Source organism: Passer montanus, unplaced genomic scaffold, assembly GCF_014805655.1.
Source record: "Passer montanus isolate IOZ18808 unplaced genomic scaffold, ASM1480565v1 scaffold106, whole genome shotgun sequence".
Taxonomy (NCBI): Eukaryota; Metazoa; Chordata; class Aves; order Passeriformes; family Passeridae; genus Passer; species Passer montanus.
In genome coordinates, this window is record NW_024357170.1 from 1,109,247 (window position 1) to 1,129,615 (window position 20,369).

General features: G+C 39.3%; 1 protein-coding gene across 1 annotated transcript in view; it reads left to right on the top strand.

Moving 5' to 3' along the window:
* Positions 1–20,369, top strand: part of ANO2 (anoctamin 2) — a 142,748-nt gene that overhangs the window by 100,341 nt on the left and 22,038 nt on the right. The window contains exons 14-18 of the mRNA XM_039720454.1: positions 5,754–5,816; positions 11,667–11,868; positions 15,570–15,681; positions 16,905–16,962; positions 17,806–17,906. Of these exons, the coding sequence (XP_039576388.1) occupies positions 5,754–5,816; positions 11,667–11,868; positions 15,570–15,681; positions 16,905–16,962; positions 17,806–17,906 (536 nt within the window). The remainder of the gene's footprint in view (positions 1–5,753; positions 5,817–11,666; positions 11,869–15,569; positions 15,682–16,904; positions 16,963–17,805; positions 17,907–20,369) is intronic.

Genomic DNA, 20,369 nt, shown 5'->3' on the forward strand with positions numbered 1-20,369 from the left:
TTTACATACATGTAATGTGTGTATATATGTGTGTGTGTGTCAAATGCTGTGCAAATGTCATAATATAATGGAATACCCTGGGCTGGAAGGCATCTTAAAGACCGCCCAGTACCAAGCCCCTGCCATGGGCAGGGACATATTCCATTATCCCAGGTTCTCCAAGCCCCATCCAACTCGGCCTTGGACACTTCCAGGGATGGGGCAGGCACAGCTACTCCGGGACTTTTTATTTTTCACTAGGAATTTCAGAATGTAGTGTTAAGACTCATAAGGAGTAGAAAGCTCTTGGATTCATGGATTCTTCCTTCCATTCTGCCAGCATCTCCACTGACAGAGATGAGGGTCGTTTCCTCTTTCCTGCCAGGCTCCATGGCTGGAAGCACAGCCCTTACCCACCACATGAGGTATTTCTCGTCCTGTGGGAGGGCTGAGTCTCCTGAGGGACAGACACTTGGCTACTCACACACACTTCCATGAGCCCTGTTATGTTGAGGGTCGAGTTAGTTGTCCATGCCAGGGCTGTAGCCTGTGGGAGATTTACTTCCAACCACATTACAGGAGAAGAAATACAGCTCAGGGCTTGACTGATGTTTCCCATTCTGAGGGAGAGGTCTCAGCCAGGTTAAAAGCCAAGAGGTGGTCTGGTCATAGTTCAGAAGAATCCACAGTCAAACCCTAGAAGTCCTTCAGTAGATGTTCTTAACTGACACATTTGCAACTAAATGCCAAGGCCGAAGGATGCAGATAGGCAAATTCAGCTGGGAAATAAGCCATACATTTTCAACAGCTAAGGTAATTAGCAATTGGAATGACCTAATAAGGCTTGTAACTGACCGTTCATCACAGAAATGCTCCAGCTGTGATTAGAGGGGTTTTTTTAAAAAAAATAGTTAAATCATATTTATTATCCTTAATAATAAAAATCTCAAGGAAGTTGTGGGGTTACAGAGGAGACTAAGACTGGGTGGTTAAAAATAACATTGCTTAGCCTTAAAATCCATTAATTTCCATGATCCCAGTACTGAGTCTTGCTCACACTTCTCAAAGCTCTCTATTCTGCATTGCTTCCACAATTTAGATTTAGAGTGTGTCCACTAAGCTCCACTGAAAGCTAATGGTGTATCTGTGCTACTCTGCATGTTTCAAGGACAGCAAAAAATTTTAATTAAAGGTTTTGCAGTTCTTCATCTGTCTCCAAATGAACCTTGGCAGTTTGTTTTCCATGTGCAGTCCTGAGACAGAACATTGCTCACAAAACACAACCACATTTACAGTTAAAATGCTATTGCTGCTTGAGTGAGAAGAATAGAAATGAAGCTCTCTTTTAATGGGTTTTAAATCAAAAGCGCTTTATTTCACTTCAGTGGGAGTGTGAAAATAGGACTTCTGGATTCAGACAGGGATAGATACAGGCATTGCAGATGCTCAGCATGGCAGCAGTTTTTTCTTCCCTTGCAGAAGTCTGAGGGCTAATACAATCCCTCAAAAAGTTTGAGTCCCAAATACAGGCTGAAAGAATCCCATTAACTCAGCCGAATTTTCTTAATTGTAATGACCACTGTGGCCACTGCATGGCCAGAAATGCTGATGGTCCTTGATTGTGTCTCTTTTTGTGTCATCACCATGGAATTGATTGTTTTTCACAACTGCCTATTCTGCAGGCCTTTTCTGGCTCACAGTTTCCAAATGGCTCTGAAGGATCCTTTTCTCCTTGTCTTAAACTTATTTCAAGGCCAAAATAAAACTATAGGGACCCCTTATTTCAGAAGCAGCTGTTTTCATGCCTTGCCTTGAGCCTGCAGTGCACAGACAGTGCTTTAGGTGTCACACAAATACAAAAGAGCTGCATTTGATACCACAATCTATATTTCTAGATGATCATTTGGACAGTGCAGTTTTTACACAAATTAAAGCTTTTGTGTTGAAATAGAAATTAAAGTAGAAATCTACTAAGAAATGTGCAGTTATAAAAATGGCAATTACTTATCTGGAGCTTCCTGGGCATACCTAGAGATGAATTTCTGGATTTTGTGATTGGAAATATAATTTTGTAGCTCATTTTTGTTGCTAGCAGTGTAAAACCTTAGAGTGGAGTCCTAGATTTTGTTCTTGTCTTTGCATCTTTACTAAATTCCAGTCAATTATTACAGCTTTGTGCAAGTCTAGTGAAATCATTGGGATTGCCCAGGTGCAACCACAGTGAAGACCCTGAATTTCAGCACTGGGGCTACAAAGCAGGATGGAGAAGAAAGAAAATCTATAGTTGTACTCCCCAAGTCCAAGCTGAGCTGGCATAGCTGATGGTTAGAACACCTGCTTGGAGGAAGTGTCATCTTGAGGGAAAATATCAATTAATAACTGAAATACTTGTGATCTGAGCAAAGTGGCTGTGGTTTAATTCCCAAAGAAGCATAGAACTGTTTTCAAAAACTGCCTGGTGCTGTCCAAGTGCAGGGTACTTCCAGGTTTCCACATCCAGAGGCCCATCCACCTGAAGATGCAGAGCTGGATCTTTGCCACATTGGGTAACTCATATGGAAATAAACCATCCAGAAAAAATTCTTTATTTTATCTTTCTTTCTTTTTTGAATTTTTTTTAAATTTAATTTTTTATTTTTATTAGGAAAAGAGCTTATGTCTTCAAGGAATACATTCCACACATGATTAAACATTAAAACAGGAACACATCACTGCACACAGACCAAAACCTACTTTTTCCTCCACTAGAATTGAAAATCTATCATATTATTGAAGGAAAATGAAAGTAAGATTTTCAAAGTAATTATTTTAGTTTGCCTCTGGCACAAAACCAAACAGTTTCTATTGTGAGGTTTTCTGTCTGCATATAAATATTTCCCTGCAACACAGTTCATCATGGGGAATATTCCTCAGCGTAACATATCTGTCACTGAGATTGTTCTGCAGATGATCCATTTCATCTTGTTGTGTCAACAAACACTTATACTTTTGGGTTGCTCCAGATAGAGGACCATCTAGCCCAGCTCCTGGCCCTGCACAGGATCCCCCAACAATCCCACTCTGTGCTTGGCAATGTTGTCCAAACATCCCTGGAGCTCTGGCAGCCATGGGGCTGTGACCATTCCCTGGGGAAATGGGAATTCCCTGTTCAGTGCCCAGCCACCCTCTGGGGGAATAATCTTTTCCTGCTATCCACCCTAAACCTTCCCTAACTCAGCTTCTTCCCATTTCCAGGGTCCAGAGACCCTGTCTCTGGTCACAAGAACAGAAGATAGCTTTCCACTGCCTGGGTGGACTGGGAGCTCTGGGATGGATGAGGATGAACTGGGAAAAACTGAGATGGACTAGGAGCTCTGGGAGGGACTAGGAGAAGCTGAAACTTCTGGGATGGACTGGGACAGACTAGGACAGACTGAGAGATCTGGGATATTGAGTTAAATTTCCAAATTTGTTTTTGGAAGTGTATGCTAAGTAGCTCTGTTTCTTCATCCAACATTGCCTTTATTCTCATGCTGGCATAGCAGCTCCTCACGTCGTTCAGATCTCCCTTTGGCCGAGTGCTACAGTCCATGGCAAACTCATGGAAAAATAAGGTTCATGGAAGCACATACGTGGAAGAGTGAGCTGAGAAGATGGCCTGCTGACCATCCTGGTGTAACCCCAGCCAGCAGCCACTCACTCCCCAACAGCAGGATCATGGGGAGAATGGGAAGGGTAAAAGGGAGAAGATCCCTGGTTAGGATAAAGACAGCTTTATAGCAAAGCAAAACGAGGAATTAATTCCCTGCTTGCCATGGTTGGCAGGTGTTCAGCCATCCCCAGGAGAGCAGGGCTCCATCATATGCAACAGTTTCTCAGGAAGACAGACACCATTACTCCAAATATCTCTCCCTTCCTCCTTCTTCTCCCCACTTTATACATTGATCGTGATATCATAAGGTTTGGAAAGTCCCTTTGGTCAGTTGGGGTCACCTATCCTGGCTGTGTCTCCTCTTAAATTCTTTCAGCAGTGTGGCAGCAGAAAAGCAGGAAAAGCTTGGCTCAGTGTAAGATCTGCTGCACAATAACAAACCCATCTCTGTATTATCAACCCAGTGTTCAGTGCAAGTACAAGGCACAGCCCCACACCAGCCACAGCCTCATACAGCTCCCAGTGGAATTGTAAAATGTGGTGTCCTTCAGGCCTTCTGGGAATATAATCCCTCAGAACTTCATGTCCTGTAGAATTGCTGAGTGGTGACAGCCAAAATGCAATGAAATGCATGTGTGCATTCACAGGAATGCTTTTTCAAATAGCCTTCCAGCTACGTGCTGGACTCGTTGTATGAACTGTAAAGAGTATTTTTGTGCTGTGTATATTGGGCCAAATTACTGGTGCTTCTGGTTGGGTCTGCTGTGCCCCAGTGCTGCCAGGACTGTCCTGAAGGAGATGAGGTCACAAGAGGGGCTGCTGAGTACTGCCCTCTCCCACAGTGTCTGAGGCACCACCACCATGGCAATGGATGTAGAGGCAGTTTGTGTCCTAGGTCTAATTCCACATCCTGGTTAGAAAATCCACAGCTGCATTTCTGCACATATATGCTGCATTCCTAATTCTGCTTTAGGAAAGCTTCTTACAAAGGCACAACGCTCCCAGATTTTCATGTTTATCCGTGGGGAATTGTGCCTTAGAAATGGTTTATAGGAAACCTTGGATCTGAGTACTAATCTGATTTAAACTCATTTAAATTCAGAATCACTCTGGGCTAACTCTGGTATAAGGGTAGTACTGATCCATGGGGCAGCAGTGGTCCTTCACAGAAATACCAACAGCAGCTGGCTTTGTGTCCTTAGTTAATTTGATTATATAGTTTTAGTTTAACTTAAACAAAGCAGCAACCTTATTATTATTTTAAGAAACCTGTTTTGAGAGGAGGGAATCGTATTTCTCACATAAATCCATCTTCAAATATCTTCTTTAGATGTACATGCAGCTGGGGCTGGAGTTGAGTTTGTGTGGGGAGAGTAAAAGCATACAGTATTTCACCGATCACAGTTGCTTTAAATTATGCAGGGAAGAGGGAGATGCTGTTTATGCATGAAAAAAAACAAGATTGGCAGCAGGGATCAGAGGGGCCTTGCTTTTGTAATTTCCCTCTGCTATAAAACAAGTAGTAGGGGAAGAATTAGGGTGTCTTACCAAGAATTATCTGGGGGGTCACATTTGGTGCTTGTGACCATTAGAAAAAAAATCTAGGTTCAGTGGTAGTCAGCATTGTCTCAAGCACTGTTCTTCTGTAGTTTTACAAGAATTGAAAAACTAATTAAAAATTAAATTAAAATAAATTAATAATAAACATAAAATAATAATAATAATAATAATAATAATAATAATAATAATAATAATAATAATAGTAGTAGTAGTAGTAATAAATGCATGCTTGAGTCTTGCTTTGCCTAAATGTGTATTAAGGTCAATCTCAGGGATTTCTCCTGATATGAACTTTAGTAAGATTTGAATACATGTTTTCAAATACTTAAGTCATAGTTGTATAGGATATTTTCTGAATTTTGCAGACATTTTCTACATGTCTTATCTACTCATCCCCTCTTTTATCTTGAATTAAAATCTACTTTAAAATATCAGTGTTCTAAATTGCATAATATACTTCAAAATCACAGCAGGGGAATTGAGAAGGCTCTCAACAATAAATCCTATTAATTCTAATATTTCCTATTGTACAGTTCTGTCACATCTGTTATTTTATGTGTTTTGCCTACAGAATGAAAAGGAGAAACTGACATGGAGTGACCGCATGCCTGGATATGCAGTGAACTTTGGACTGATTATATTTATGGTAACATAATTTGCATTTCTGCTTGTTTATTAGGTGTGAGAAACTTTGCCATGAGCATTTGAAGGAAACACTTGAATTGCTCTTCTTAAATATGTTAAAAATCTGAAGGTAAGGTCAGTTTAGGAGAAATACTAGGAAGGTTCATGGAGCTCAATGCCTGACTCCAGCTTTATTCTCTTTTTCCAAAGGCTGCTTGTGGAAGGTCTGATTTGCTGCAATGCCAGCAGTTCATTACACAAATTCTGCCTCTCCCCCATGGTTTCTGCTCCATCTCTGTTATCCAGTGAATGGATAACATTGATATCTAGTTGTGAGCACAGTATTGCATATGTTGGTCACAGTGATGTTTGGAAAGGTTGAGCCTCTGAACAGAGGACATCCAGGTGAAATAAACCAGTTGCTGAGAAATATTATCCAATATTTATCAGGGATGGACTGTACAGTAGATCATGGTATACAGTAAGATAATGGTACACAGTCCTCCCTTGGGAGCAAGAATCAGGCGTGCAGGGCAACCTCTAAAGTGGGGACACCATTGTCCGAGTCAAAAGTCAAATTTCCAGCAAAACAAACCCATCATGAAGCTGCTGGACTTTGTAAACAGCAACAGAAAGGCCTGGCTAACAAACCCTAAATTACATGGTAAAGGATCCCATTATCCCTCTGGTTACAATAATTGCTGACTGAAAGGTTCTGTTCATATCTACAGCCACTATAAAATGGCAGTGAAATAGGCCTGTTTACACCATTTTGCAGCACGTAACTAAGGAAACTCACCAGCAGCCTAAATTACTTTAAGATACCTAAGTGTATTTCTAATTTACTGAAATTTGCATATACTGCACTAGATGTCCTGAGAAGATTTAATTTCTTTTTCTGACAATCAAATGTTCACATTGAAGTTAATGTCTACAGCCTTATAGATATGTTTATATATTTATGAAGATGTATGCACTGCATATTCAGAATATTTTCTGTACATTTTAGATGTGTCCTATATGGATGTACTCACAGCATTTTGAGTGAGTTTACCATTCTGTGGCCATAACCAATATTTGCTTTTTAGACAGAAACTCTAAGTGGCATGAGTCATGACTTCACTTAGAGCAGGCCACACTGAGTCTGACTAAGCACACAACTCTGACTGAGCTTTTACATGTCATTCTTTTGCAGACAAGGTACTTACATGTGCTCTTGACTTTCACCACATGTTTAAATCTCCCCTAAGCATGAGCTTAAAGTGCTTTCCTGACTCATAGCCTAGGTATTACCCTGCCTGCTTACTGTAACATCTCAGAGAGATTTATAAAGGGTTATTACCTACAGTTTGTGAGATGTAAAATGCAGAGCTCCAATTCTTCATCTTCTGTTCGTGACTAGTGGAACTAGGCTGACTTTCACCATCTGGCAAAATGGACATAATGATCTTATTTTTGCAATATTTTGAGCATTATTTATATAAAAGTAACTCCAGGAGACAACTTGCAAACCATGCATGAAATTCAAACCAACTCTTGATGAGGGAGAACATGCTCTGCTATCTTACATGTATATTGCAATTTGCTCTTTACTCTATGGGATGTTTCCCTTTTTCCTGCTAGATTACTTAAAGAAGAATCAGAAAGATCAGACCGAAGTTTTGTTGTCAGTCCGTGAAACAGTATTGTACTGAGAAATCTTATTGGTCTTGTTAAGCTCTATTATTATTATTCACACAGATTAATTATTTAACTATAAGGCCTACATGCAAAATAAATAATAAAATCTTGAATTTATGTGTGTGTGCATGGGTACAAGAGTCAGACACAGACCTGCACACAAGCAATTTCTAGAGCTGCAAAAGTGATTGTTGCATTTTTAATGCTAGCTTTCCCAGACCAAAAGGGTCTGATGTTCCAAATCTATAGGTGTTTTCCATGAAAATTTCTACATTGCTATAGAGTGATGCTGTTTTGTTCTGTCCCTTCTACCCCAAGCTTTACATCTCATACATTCCCTGGTGATTCATGAAGCTGGTAATGGTTTTCTTAGTGTAAAATCTTTCCTTTTTTTTTCCCCCTCAATTTCCATACTTCTGTTGTGTACTTCACTTTTGTGAATCCTCTTTTGAGAAATGTGTAGTGGCATTTTTTCTGGCTTTTCCTCTGTCTGTATTAAGCTAGGTATGCTGGATTTTTTGTTCAAAGTGCAGGTTGAAAAAAACATTGTGTTTGCTTCTCTCATCCAGTCTTACATCACCAAACAATTCCAAGGATTAATATACACATGTGTGGATGCTTTAAAATCTGATCAAAGTCCTTTTGTTGTACACAAAGCTTCATTGGACTGCAGTGGGGCCAGAAGATCCAAGTCTGATTTAAGCTATGCATCTTTGCAGGGATTGTAGGACAGAAGTTCACAAGTCTTATTTTTGCAGAGTGAGATCAATGGTAGCAGGAGATCTGGGCTCAGCTGGGAATCTAAAAGTTTTTCTTGAGTGTGATTAACAATAACACAACACAATTTATAAACCCCATACTTAGAAGGCACATATTGTGGCAGAGATTTCTGAATTGGTGGTGAAGATGCTGGTAGTGCTGGGAGAGAGCAGAGTGGCATGGAGCAATGAATTACTGGGGCTTTTCTTTGTTTGGCTCAGTCAGAGGAAGGAAGAAAATCAATTTGTGTCATGGCAGAAGAGTTCTGCCTATTCTCACTCACATGGTGTAATACTTGACTCTAGAATAGCCCTACTAGGGAGCCAGAGAACTATCTGGACATTAAATTGTTATCCTACTTGGATGGAGGTAGCAGCCTAGCCCACGGGGTTTTATAGCTTCCTTCTCAGATCTGGTTTGCTTTCCTGTTTGTCTTCATTCATACCAGGCTCAGTAGGTGACCTTTTCTGCAGCCAATTTTCACATCTGTTTCTAAGTAGTTCAGTCCTGGACAGACTAGTTCAGCTATTCAGAGAAGAAAGTGCCCTAACAGGGGGAAGAATGGCCAGAGGGAATGCTTGCAATGATAACAAAACCCAAAGTGGGCACCTGAACAAATGGCGGTCTGCCTGATCAGGAATTTGGGCGGAAGAGGTATTTTCAGGAATGAGAGAAATGCTGTGAAGACACGGGAACCATTCCCCCTCAGTGACTGTCTGGGAAGTGAGAACTGTGCTCACAGTCACTGTGCAGTCCTACAGGCCCTCCTCAATTTTCTGTTCTTGCTGGATGCACAGATAATGAAGACTCCTAAAGGAGTGTTTTTCCATCTGTGTCTAAGCAGATGTTTAAAAACAGCTGACAAACTGAGAGTTTCTGAAACCCTGGTGCTTTTGCAAAGTAAATATTTTTGTTCTTTAAACAAATAAAACATTTTTTGCAGTCATTTTGTACACCTTGCTATGGCATTGCATGGATTTGAAAAGGTTGCTACTCTCTCATCCTCTGGTAACATTCCGCAGGGCAATGGATTCCTTTGGTCAGGTTCAAGTTCATTGAACTTGATCTGAAATTTCCTCTTTTTCTGTTTAGTGTGGATTGTCCTTGACTCTTCTTCCTGTACTGTTAAGATACCACTCCTAAGTGGGAAATTGTGATGGAGAGAGGTGTGTATGGAGGCCTAGGGAACTCATCAGCTCCAGAATGAGGCATCCAATTTCTGATTGTCTTTGTCCACCACCGTCGAGAAAAAATTGCAAAGAAATCCTTGGGGAAAAGAAAGAGGATGAGAGTATCAGGAAGATGATTATGAAGGAGGAATCTGTGACACAGATTAAGAAAAAGAAAAGAGCTTAAGGTGTCTGTAGAGATGGAAGATGAAGTAAATTAATACCAGGGAGTGTTATTTTGTTTTCCTTTGTTGGGGATTTTACTCTCTACTCTAGTGATTGTAATGGAGAAGCAAGGAAAAGGTTAAAGTTCTTGTGTTCCTGCAGCCCTTCTGTCACAGTAATGTAGTTCAGCATGAATGTGATTTTTTTTGTCTCTTCATTTGGTAGGTAAGTCAAAAGAAAAATAACTAGAAATGTTTCCTTGACACAATGAAAACTACAAAACCAAAGGAAATAATATTTTATGTCATTTGAAAAGTTTTCATTTAAAATGTTTCAGGTTCAGGCTTTTATCGTTGAACCTACATTTCATTTAAAATTAATGAAACAGTTATTTAAAAAGTAAAATTAGGTATTTTACTAGGTCTAACTATTACTATTTGCTGACAAAGCATATTTGACAATTTCATCTGAAATCTCCAGAAGTTTTTCCAAATAATTAATTCTTAGTATGTTTACTAGTTCTTCATGAAAGCAAAATGTGCCCAGTTTTCACCTTCAACATTTAATAATTTAGCTTTGTTTCTTGTTGTGGTTCTTTTGCAATAGTTCCTTTTCATTGAAGGCAACAACCTTCCCCTGCATACAGGAATTCAATAAACTATTGCTGGATCATTAAAAAGAACTGTTAAATTTCCTTAAAGCTGTGTTTTGAATCTGGGCCCTTAGGCCCATTTTAATAATTGCAGTAGTCTAATCTTTCACATTGAGGTAGTCTCTTTCATCTGATGATCTCAAGATGTTTTACCTAAAGTAATGAATGTACACTGGAATTCTTGCTAAAGGCATAAATGAAAAGGAAGAATGTGCCTTCTCCCCCTTTTGTGCTGTGATGATGAAAATTTGCTATTTTTTATTATTGTTTTAATGATTTCTTTTTCATTGTGGATTGGTTTAGATTCTTTTATTTTTTAACAGAATACCACAACCCTGTGAAATTCAAATTCTTCTTGTGGGAACTTGACCTTAAGTAGCAGGACCAACTTCCCTCATCTCATGGGTCAAAGCTGGCCCACAAAGAATGCCAGGGATATCAAGTGATTTCAGGGACACAAATGTAAAATGAAGCCCTAATAGCTCCGCTTAGGTCAGCCTTAAAGGAATAATAACGGGAATAATAACTTTAATTTGTAAGTTGGCACTTCTCTTGTGCACAGGTGAAGCTGTTTAAGCCGGTAAAGCCCATTTACCTGACTGCACATAAATACAGGCCTTTCAGTCCAAGCCATCTGAATCTATTGTCAGAAAAAAGATCTTGCTTAATTCCTGCTTTTGAACCCAAAATGCCCAAATTTCACTGCATGGATGATGTGTGGGGCTTTAATCAGAATGGACACACCCATCTGCTGGAATCCATGGAATCAGTATAAAAGAATCACAGATTAGTTTGGATTGAAAGGGACATTAAAGGTTATCTAATTCTCATTCCATGCCAGGGGCAGGGTTGCCACTCACTGGATCAGGACACTCAGGGCCCCATCCAACCTGGCCTTGGTCTCTTCCAGGGATGGAGCAGCCACAGCTTCTCTGGGCAACCTGTGCCAGGACCTCAGCACCCTCACAGGAAGAATTTCTTCCTAATGTTTAACAAAAAGTATCCTCTTTTGGTTTAAAACCATCCTTCCTTTTCTTACCACTACCTGCCCATGTAAAAAGTCACTCTCCCTCCTTTTAAAAGCCTCCTTTAGATACTGAAAGGTGGAATAAGATCTCCCTGAAGCCTTCTCTTTTCCAGGATAAACAACTCTCTCAACTCTCATCCAACTCTGTCAAGCTGTCTTTACAGGAGAGGTGCTGTGAAGCATCCAGCCCTCTGAGAATCTTGTGTCAGTTGAATTGTGCCAGTTTGGAGTCATGCATCAATTTCCTTATTTCTCATTTATGTCCCTGTTTGCTGGAGAGCCTTTTAATTTGATCACCTGCATGTCGTCACCTTGCATTAAGAACCGACCCTGCGATGCCCATTCATGGAACACACCCAACCTCCCAGCCAAAGCTTTTGTTTCCAGGCTGAACTAATCCATGTGTTCATTTGTTTGCAGATCATGCTGGCATTTTCAGCAGTGTTTGGTGTCATTGTGTATCGAATCACGACAGCAGCAGCCTTGTCCTTCAGCACAAATGAGACAACCAGGTCCAATGTTCGAGTGACTGTGACTGCCACTGCTGTCATCATTAACCTTGTGGTGGTCCTCATCCTTGACGAAATTTACGGAGCTGTGGCCAAATGGCTGACAGAAATTGGTAAAACTGCCTCACCATATTCCTCATTAATCCATGTATTGACACCAGGGGCTGCAAGGAGGGTCCAAGAGGATTATTTCCTCCTGGACAGGGCCTGTGAAAACACTCAGGCCTGTGAAGGTACCTCTTTAAGCTAAGAGCTGCAGAAAGTCTGTGGGTTGTTTAAAAAATGTTGATGGTTCTGACAAAGTTACACTGATGTTGTTTCCCTAATGAAAGTTTTAACCATTTCCTTACTGCTCAAGTGATTTTTTGGTTCCGTTTTAGGGGCATGTCTGAGCTGGACTTTTTATTAATGGTTTGTACTGCTGTTAGTGGTTGGACTTTCAAAGTTTATTTTAAACATCAAAATATTGCTGCAAATCTGGCTATTTACTCTTTATGAAGAGAAGTCATTCCTTTGACTCCTATAGTGGTTTAGGCCTAAAGTATCGATGTGTTATATACATTAGGCTAAAGATGTTTCCTAATAGGGGTTTAGGCTGGGCTTTATTTTATTATATAAATTAGACCAAGGATATTGACTGATAGCACCTTTACATGAGATTGCTCTTCAGACTTCTGTTTCTTCTCAATTTCTTAAAACACTTTTAAATTCACAAATGAAATGATCTCTTTCAGTCCTGTTTTTGGAAGAACATTACAAACTACAGTCTTGCAGTTGTTAGAGGTCCAAGCCTGAATTGTGGAAGTATGGTCCTGTTTAGGTTAAATTCCTAAAGTATTTGAAAGAAATGAAGACAAAGCAATTAATTTTTACAAATTGCCATGTTAGTGGGTTCATTTGTTTGTTTTTTTTCTGTTTTGCACCAAGCTTTGGGCAGATTGTAACAGGGTTACACAAATGGACTCTGTTCTAGTAGAATACTAGGGGTCACTGTTCAGGCCAAAATTGTACCCAGATTTTCAGCTTTCACATGAGTGACAGGCTGCTAACTGTGTGTGACCTGATCAGTTATGTTCACTGCACCTGGCCAGGTAAGAAAGGGCACAAATGTTAAGGAATGACGCAGCTGTGTGGAAAGAGTAGGAAAATATGAAAATGAGATTTCTCCAGCAGCTTCTAGGCAGGAGCTGGGAAGTGCTAGGCACTGCCATGGCCTCTCTTTGGGAAGTGCAGGAGGAAAATCTCTCTCTTTGAAATGTGCACTGGGCTGAACTGTGAAAGAAACAACAATTTTGTACTTGCTGATTATTGCCCCCTGTCACTTTGCATCTAATTCTAATCTTATCATTATTAGGGCATCATTCCTAATCAACCATCAGATATTTTTTTTTAAAGAAGGATCCAGTCAGAATAATATCTAGTACTACAAATTACATGAGTTAGAAAGTTCACTCAGGCAGCTTTCTCCAGCACTAGGCTCAGATGCCAAATGTAATCAAAATGTTTAAAAAAATGACAATTCATGCATGCTGGTAAATGTTGCTTAACTTGTGAACTCCCATTACCGAGAGGAGAAAAATGTACTCAATTCTCATTTCACACTGCACTTAATCCACAAGCTGAAGAACACACTTGTTGGGCTGAAGGAGTAGCTCTTGACAGCGTATGTTTCTATTCTTGGCCCACGTACACTTGAGTCTCTGTTCAGGTGAAAAATTACATCTGTAAGCACAAAAATAACACTGATAGCAATTGTGTTAATCATGGGATCACAGTCATGCATATGCCTCAATACCTCCTCCATCAGGAGGAAGAGTAGGAGTTTTGTTGTTATCAATACAGAGAGCTCATACAGGGTGGAGCAGGACTCCTGTGGGCCCAGTGGAGCGGGGTGCTGATGCCCCTTTATCACAGACCAGACCAGCTAAAGTGCAGATAGTATCCTGCTATTCCCAGGAAGAACAGATCCTCTTCACTAATCAGGTGGTGCCAGACAAGATTTACAGCTCACTTGTAACTCAGGACAACAGAATGGATTGGGTTGGAAGGGACCTTGACACTCACCTTGTTCCAAGCCTCTGCCATGGGCAGGGACACCTTCCACTAGCCCAGCTTGCTCCCAGCTCCATCCAGCCTGCCCTTTGACACTTCCAGGGATGGGGCAGCCACAGCTGCTCTGGGCAACCTGTGCCAGGACCTCCTCACCCTCAGTGCTTCCTTGAGGCCAAGTGAAATAGGGACAAAATCAAAATTGCTCGTGTTTGTCCCTTGCAAATGCAGCAGCTCCTTCAGAGAGCTAAGGCTCATTCCACCCTTAGCTTAACTCATCCTCCACCTGCAAAGTTCCAGCTGCCTAATTTTGGTGTAACAATCCACCGCAGTGTTTCATTTTTCTGGATAAGGGAGTTTTCTCTGTTACAAATGCACCTATTCTGGCTGAATGCATTTCCAATGCAGCATACCCAACAAGCTGGAGGACAAATTCTACACATGCCTCTATGGCTATGGTATGGGATGTCTGAGAGAGCCTCTGGAACCATATATGGTGTGCAAATGTTCATCCAGAGGCTGAGCTCATCCATGGGGGTGTTCTCTGTAAGGCAGGGTTTAGGATTTTTCTCCCTCAAATGAAAAGTTGCCCTGCTGTTATTCTATATTCCTGCTGCCCTGAGCTTTTCTCTTGCAGATCTATTCAGTGTATGGGATCACCTACAAATTGTTTGAAAGTGTAATTAAGCTTTTTTATACTTATAGGTGGGTTATGCTTTAGGGCTCATCAGGTTGTGCACTGATCTTTTATGAAAATATGGTTGAAATTATCACAAAGAAAGGCAGTGAGGGCTCATTAGGTTTTCTATTCCTTTAGTGCTAAAACAATCATGCAGCTTTTTTAGGAAAAAAAACCCCAAAGCAGGAAAGTAAACAGAACACTCAAACTGTACCTGAAAGAAAACCATACAAGTACAGTAGAATTTTTAGTGAAGTCCTTAAGCCAGAGCTCTGGATCTACTTATTATTCCACACTTTCTTTGTGCCACAGAAGTTCAGCCAAGAAGGATAAATTTAATAATAAAATTATCTTCTCTCACATTAGATACAGCTCAGGATGAGCAGAGAAATGCAAGGGTTTCACCCATATAAAATCTTCAGAAAAGGATCCTGTCATAAATTTGAACAGCCTCTGTCTTATACTGTGCTTTCTGCTGCCAGAAAATTTCCACAGAAATTGAAAATAAATCTGGGAACAGAGTAATGAATACTGAAAATGTTTAAACCAAGAAATCTTGAAATACAGAATATATATTGTGAATTGTTAACAAAAATGTGCCTTTATTTTGCACTTAATTCACTTAATACCTTATTAAAAATGTATTTATTCTTGTATTTAGCATCAAACATATCAACACTCTCACCACAGAAAAGAAGGCTTGTGGACTACAAATTAAGGATGCTTTTAAGGTGTTTTTTTTCTGGTTGAAAGTCTTTGTGCTTTGCTTTCAGCATTCCTCAATTGAGAATACAAATGTTTTGTTATTTTAGTTGTGTAATTGTGTTGCAGATATACTTGCATATGTTAATATCCATATATACCGCAGAGTAATTTACACTACTTTTGCTTTGTGGAATTGAATATCTCTGGAAATCAGGACTTGGTGACAGATCTAGTGGCTTTGGTACAAATTAGAGGTACAAAACAAAAATTAATATAAGCCCAAAATTTGAAGTTGGGTTTTTTTTGTATGTGTTTGGGGATTCAGGTATTTTTATATTACTTAATGGTTCAGTTCTCTGGTTTGCTTTTTTTCCCCCCCAGAAATACCAAAAACAGAGAAAACTTTTGAGGAAAGACTGATTTTGAAGGCATTCCTATTGAAGTTTGTGAATTCTTATGCATCAATTTTTTATGTTGCCTTTTTTAAAGGAAGGTAGGATAAATATCCTTTACATATATATATATGTGTGTGTTTATATGTGTTTTTATATATGTGTCTATATTAGTGGATCTGTGTATAAAAATGGGCACAAAGGCCTGGGACTGGTCATCTTTGCCAGCTCTGAAAAATATCTTTGAAGGGTTATCTAAAGTTAATAATTCATTTTGGTTTTTAAATAAGTGTAGTTTTTATAACAAATGGTGGTGCTTACAGGCTTTATCTGTAAGTTTCCACAGTTTAGCAAATTTTCCTTGAAGCATCATTTAGCAAAGAAAAGTCTTCCTATTTAATTTAAAATTATGGAGCTCTTTTTTCTATTACTTTCACAATATTTTGCATTATTCTTGCATATCAAATTAAGAAATAGCTACAGTCAACTGGCAAATGAAGTGATTGACCAAAAAGCTAATTCAGCTGTCCTGCTAAATAAGTGTGACTTCCTATGGGCTCAGAATTCTTTTCTTTTGGGACCCAGTCATCCACATGTTTTTGAATGAGAAGCTTAAAATGATTCTTTGCTAAAACTTTGGCAAAAAACCCGTTTAAAACATCCTCTGGATTCTGTGTCCTACAATTGTGCTCTTCCTTTTGAGGTCTGTAAATTTTTTTAATCTCTGCTCTTCACCAATCTTATCCAGCACCTTTCATTTGAGGATTAATGATGCATTTTGCCAGCAGTTGCAAATATTGTAAGACACCAATGAAAAAAAGTCACAAAATTCTCTCTTTTTTTAACCATATTTTTGTGTTGTATGGCTCGAATAAAGTCAAAATCATTGTTTCTCCTGGTGTAGCCAGAAGAGTCTTAGTTGTGTACAGATGTATAAATAATTCCATTCAAGCAATTGTTCACGTGTAAGAGAATGTGAATTAGGATATATGTCCCCAGGTTTGTTCGCCATCTCTAATGAAGTGAGGTGTTTTTAATTATATTGTTTTATTTCTGAAAAATATTTCATTAAAATAATTTTATCCAGATGTAATAGAAAACCATTTGTAGAGGCCTATTTCTTTCAAATAATCAAAGCTGAATAGATGCCGAGCCCTTGAAAATTCATGTTTAAAAAGCAACTTCTGAAATATTTTGACTAATACAAATGAACAATCTTGATTTCAAAGTTAACTTATTTTCGTGTTTTTATATTAAATCATGGTGTCAATATTAGCTTATTTTTCTGGTTTTATTCTAGTTTATATATTATTATTGCTTTCAGGTTTGTTGGCCGTCCTGGTCATTATGTGTATGTGTTTGAAGGTTATAGGATGGAAGAGGTAAGTACATATGAAATTCAAATCACAAATAAAATCCTTTACACAAATAAATATGTGTACAGTGTTTAGTGGACTACAGAAAACCGGGGAAAAATAGAAAGCACTTGTTAAAACAAGAGGTCAAATCTTCAACTTGAATATGCAAAACCCAGGGTTTCCATCTAAGACAACTGTGTATTCTTTCTTTCTGCAGTTTTGACTATTTCATGGTCTTTCTTAGGTGAAGCTTCACCATTTCTGTGCTTTACAACTGGGCACTAAGGCACAAACATTCCAGGATTTGGTTGAAGTCCTTGGGAAGCATGAATCTGGCTTCCCATTCTGCAGATTGCTGGAAGCTTGGCAATTTTAATAGCTTAAAAACCTGGAGCCATTTTGTGCTGAACTTATAAACTTTTTTTTTTTTTAATCCCCTCATGAAGGGGATTGCTGTGGGTATTCCCTTGAAAGCTGAGAGATGTACTCAAGGTCTGACAATAAAGCTGACATAAAAGTCTTTGCAAGATTGAAGGTTTTCTTTCTCCCCCGGGAGACATCAGGTTGGAAGAGTATTGGTGATTCTGCATTATGTTTATTACATTGATTATATAGTAAATATTTTTAAAGGAAATATAGGAACCCCAGGGCACCGTGAGTTGTTTCAGAGCTCTGCATATTTTCTATAATGGAATTTTATGAGTGTAGATTAAATACCTTGTCAAACACAGATTTGAAGTAATCTATGAGCTCCATGATCCCACAAAAAGTGGTGGTAGGGACAGTGGGCACATGGAAACACTGCGTGGGTATTTTAAAATTACTTCTCTTAATCCCTTCCCACTCTCTGGTTTTGTTTAATTGCAGTGTGCTCCAGGAGGGTGTCTGATGGAACTCTGCATTCAGCTGAGCATTATCATGCTTGGAAAGCAACTGATTCAAAACAATCTCTTTGAAATTGGAATCCCGTATGTATCCTGGCCTTTTCCATTATGTGTTACTCCTATGGCACAGTAAATCAAAGCCTTGATCCTTATTCAGCTAAATGGGACTTTTGCCACTGCCTTCAGTGGGTTCTAATTGAATGTGATGATAAATCACATTTTCGGTTGTGGTGAAATGATCTGGTTGTATTTTATGTTGAATAATTGGCTATATCTTCACTAAATGGCTTAAATAAAATGATGGAATATATGAAATAATTGATTTAAATTAATTTTAGAAACCAGGGAAAACAGGCAAGGTATAATAGATCTCCTGGGAAGTTTCAAAGAAGCTTTCAGGACAACAGCATTGAATACAAATTAGCACAAAGTGGAGGGGAAATAGCGTGGGGGAAAGCAGTAGTCCATAAAAGATGTTAAAATCTATTACTTGATCTATGACAATTTTATGGGTTTGGGGATGAAATCCACATGTTTCCAAGGTGCCTTTATGTCATTCTGGGATGATGCAGGAGCAAGCAGAGACACTGACAGCTCAGTGCCTTTCTGCCATGGACTGCTTCAGCGTTCAGGTCCCTGTTGCAAATACAGCAGGAAAAATCTCCCTGTCTCTCACCAGTGCCAAGAGGATATTCAGGCACTGGGAATCCACTGAGAAAGTCCTGCTCCTGTCTCTTGGGAGGTTTGCTTTGTGGTGGCAGTGGCCTGTGAAACGTTGGAGGTTAAGAGTCTGGTTTAGACATGTCACCTTCACTGAAATGAGGCAGAATCTTCCAACTCTGGTGTCAGCAGGTTTTAGGTCACATCCATAAGGCTGTGATGATAGAAACTAGAAATCAAGAGGAGTGATTCTTAAAAGATGACATATTTCAAATGAGCTCTTTTCCTCCCTTTTCTCAGCAAGAACTTTTTTTTTTCTTGCAAGGAATTTAAATAGAGAGAGAGAAAAAAATTCCCAAACAAATCAGACATAGATTATGGATGATTTCATTATTCTTGTGTCAAAGTTCAATAGAAAGGCCTGTTTTCTGTCTGCATCTCATTGAGTTTACATTTTACTTTCATAAAAGGGGGTAAATCATTCCCAAAATATCTGACATGTTGAAGGCTTAAAGCTTTCTCAGTGTAAACCTGCTGTAATTTGTTTCTCATCTTCCAAAAAGTTACTGCTACTGGACTTTTTAAATGGGAATTTTATGATGTTGCAAATACTGTATTTATTATTTTTGACTCATGAAAGCATGGGCTGATCTAGTCCAAACAGAAAGTCAGGTCCAATTATTTTTCATTTCCCTCTCTTTGGTGCAAGAATGCAATAATTTAATCTAATTTTTCTCCCTCAGATCTGCTCCCCCACCCTTCATTTAACAAACTGTGGTGGCCTCAATTTTTAAAACAGTTTAAATACAATCATCCTTTCATCCTCCCCTTCCTAGATAAATTCCTCATTTCAGTCACAATGCTATCTTGTCATCTTGGAATAAACATATCTGCTTTTCTTTGCTTGTTGGCATTCCCAAGAAAATCATGTGTGTGTCTGTAGGACTTGGCCCTTCTCCCTGGACCTGTTTGCACCAGAAGAATCACTGAGCACTTAATTAAATCAGAGTTAGCCTCCTGTTCCTGAATAGACCACTGCACTGGTTTGGGCTGGTTCCTCAAAGGTACCAGCAGCTGCATTTTTAATTCCCCCTTGCCTTGTACCTCTTTGGAGGGACTGAGAGCCAGGGTGAATAACACAGATTCTTCCATTGGCTCCCTGCATTTTCACTGTGGGCAGAGTCCAGGTGCTGCCACCAACCTTTCCATGTGGAGAGACAGAAGGGGATATCATAAATATGGTGATTTGGTCCTCAGAATCTCATGCTGTCCCCTGCACATCTGTAACACGGAATCACTTATCTGCTGAGTTATCTGATGGCACTCATGACAAACATTTTCTTCCTTGCTGAAATCTTAGGTTTTCAAGGTTTTGTTTGTTTTGTTGTTTTTGGTTTTTTTTTTTCAGGAAATCTTTTAATTTCATTCACCAGAAAACCCAAGGCATTTTAATTGATTTGCAGAAATCACAAATCCCATTTTCTTCTCTTTCTCCTCAAAAAATAGTGCTAAGTAGATGATAGTGTAAGTTTGTAAGCAGCAGTCATCCTTTATGTTCCTAGAACCCCAAACTGGAAAGAATTGGAAAGCATCTTTCCACATCTTCATTCTGCTTTATCCATGGTCAGTACTGTGTGAGGAGGGAAACTTCAGATGGCAGCCTGCATTTTTTGGGAACACATCTTTGCTTTTCCTTCAGAGTTTCTGTAGAAACTGCTGCCACAGCTATGATAGATTAATTGCTGATCTCCTAAACCATGCATGATTTATTTTTTAGATTTCTGCATCCAGCTATAGCAAACCAGCTAGGTAAATGCAACAAGATTTGAATTATAGAAAATGGAGCCCTCCTGAATGGAAATGTGTGTTCTGTGGAGCTGGAATTCA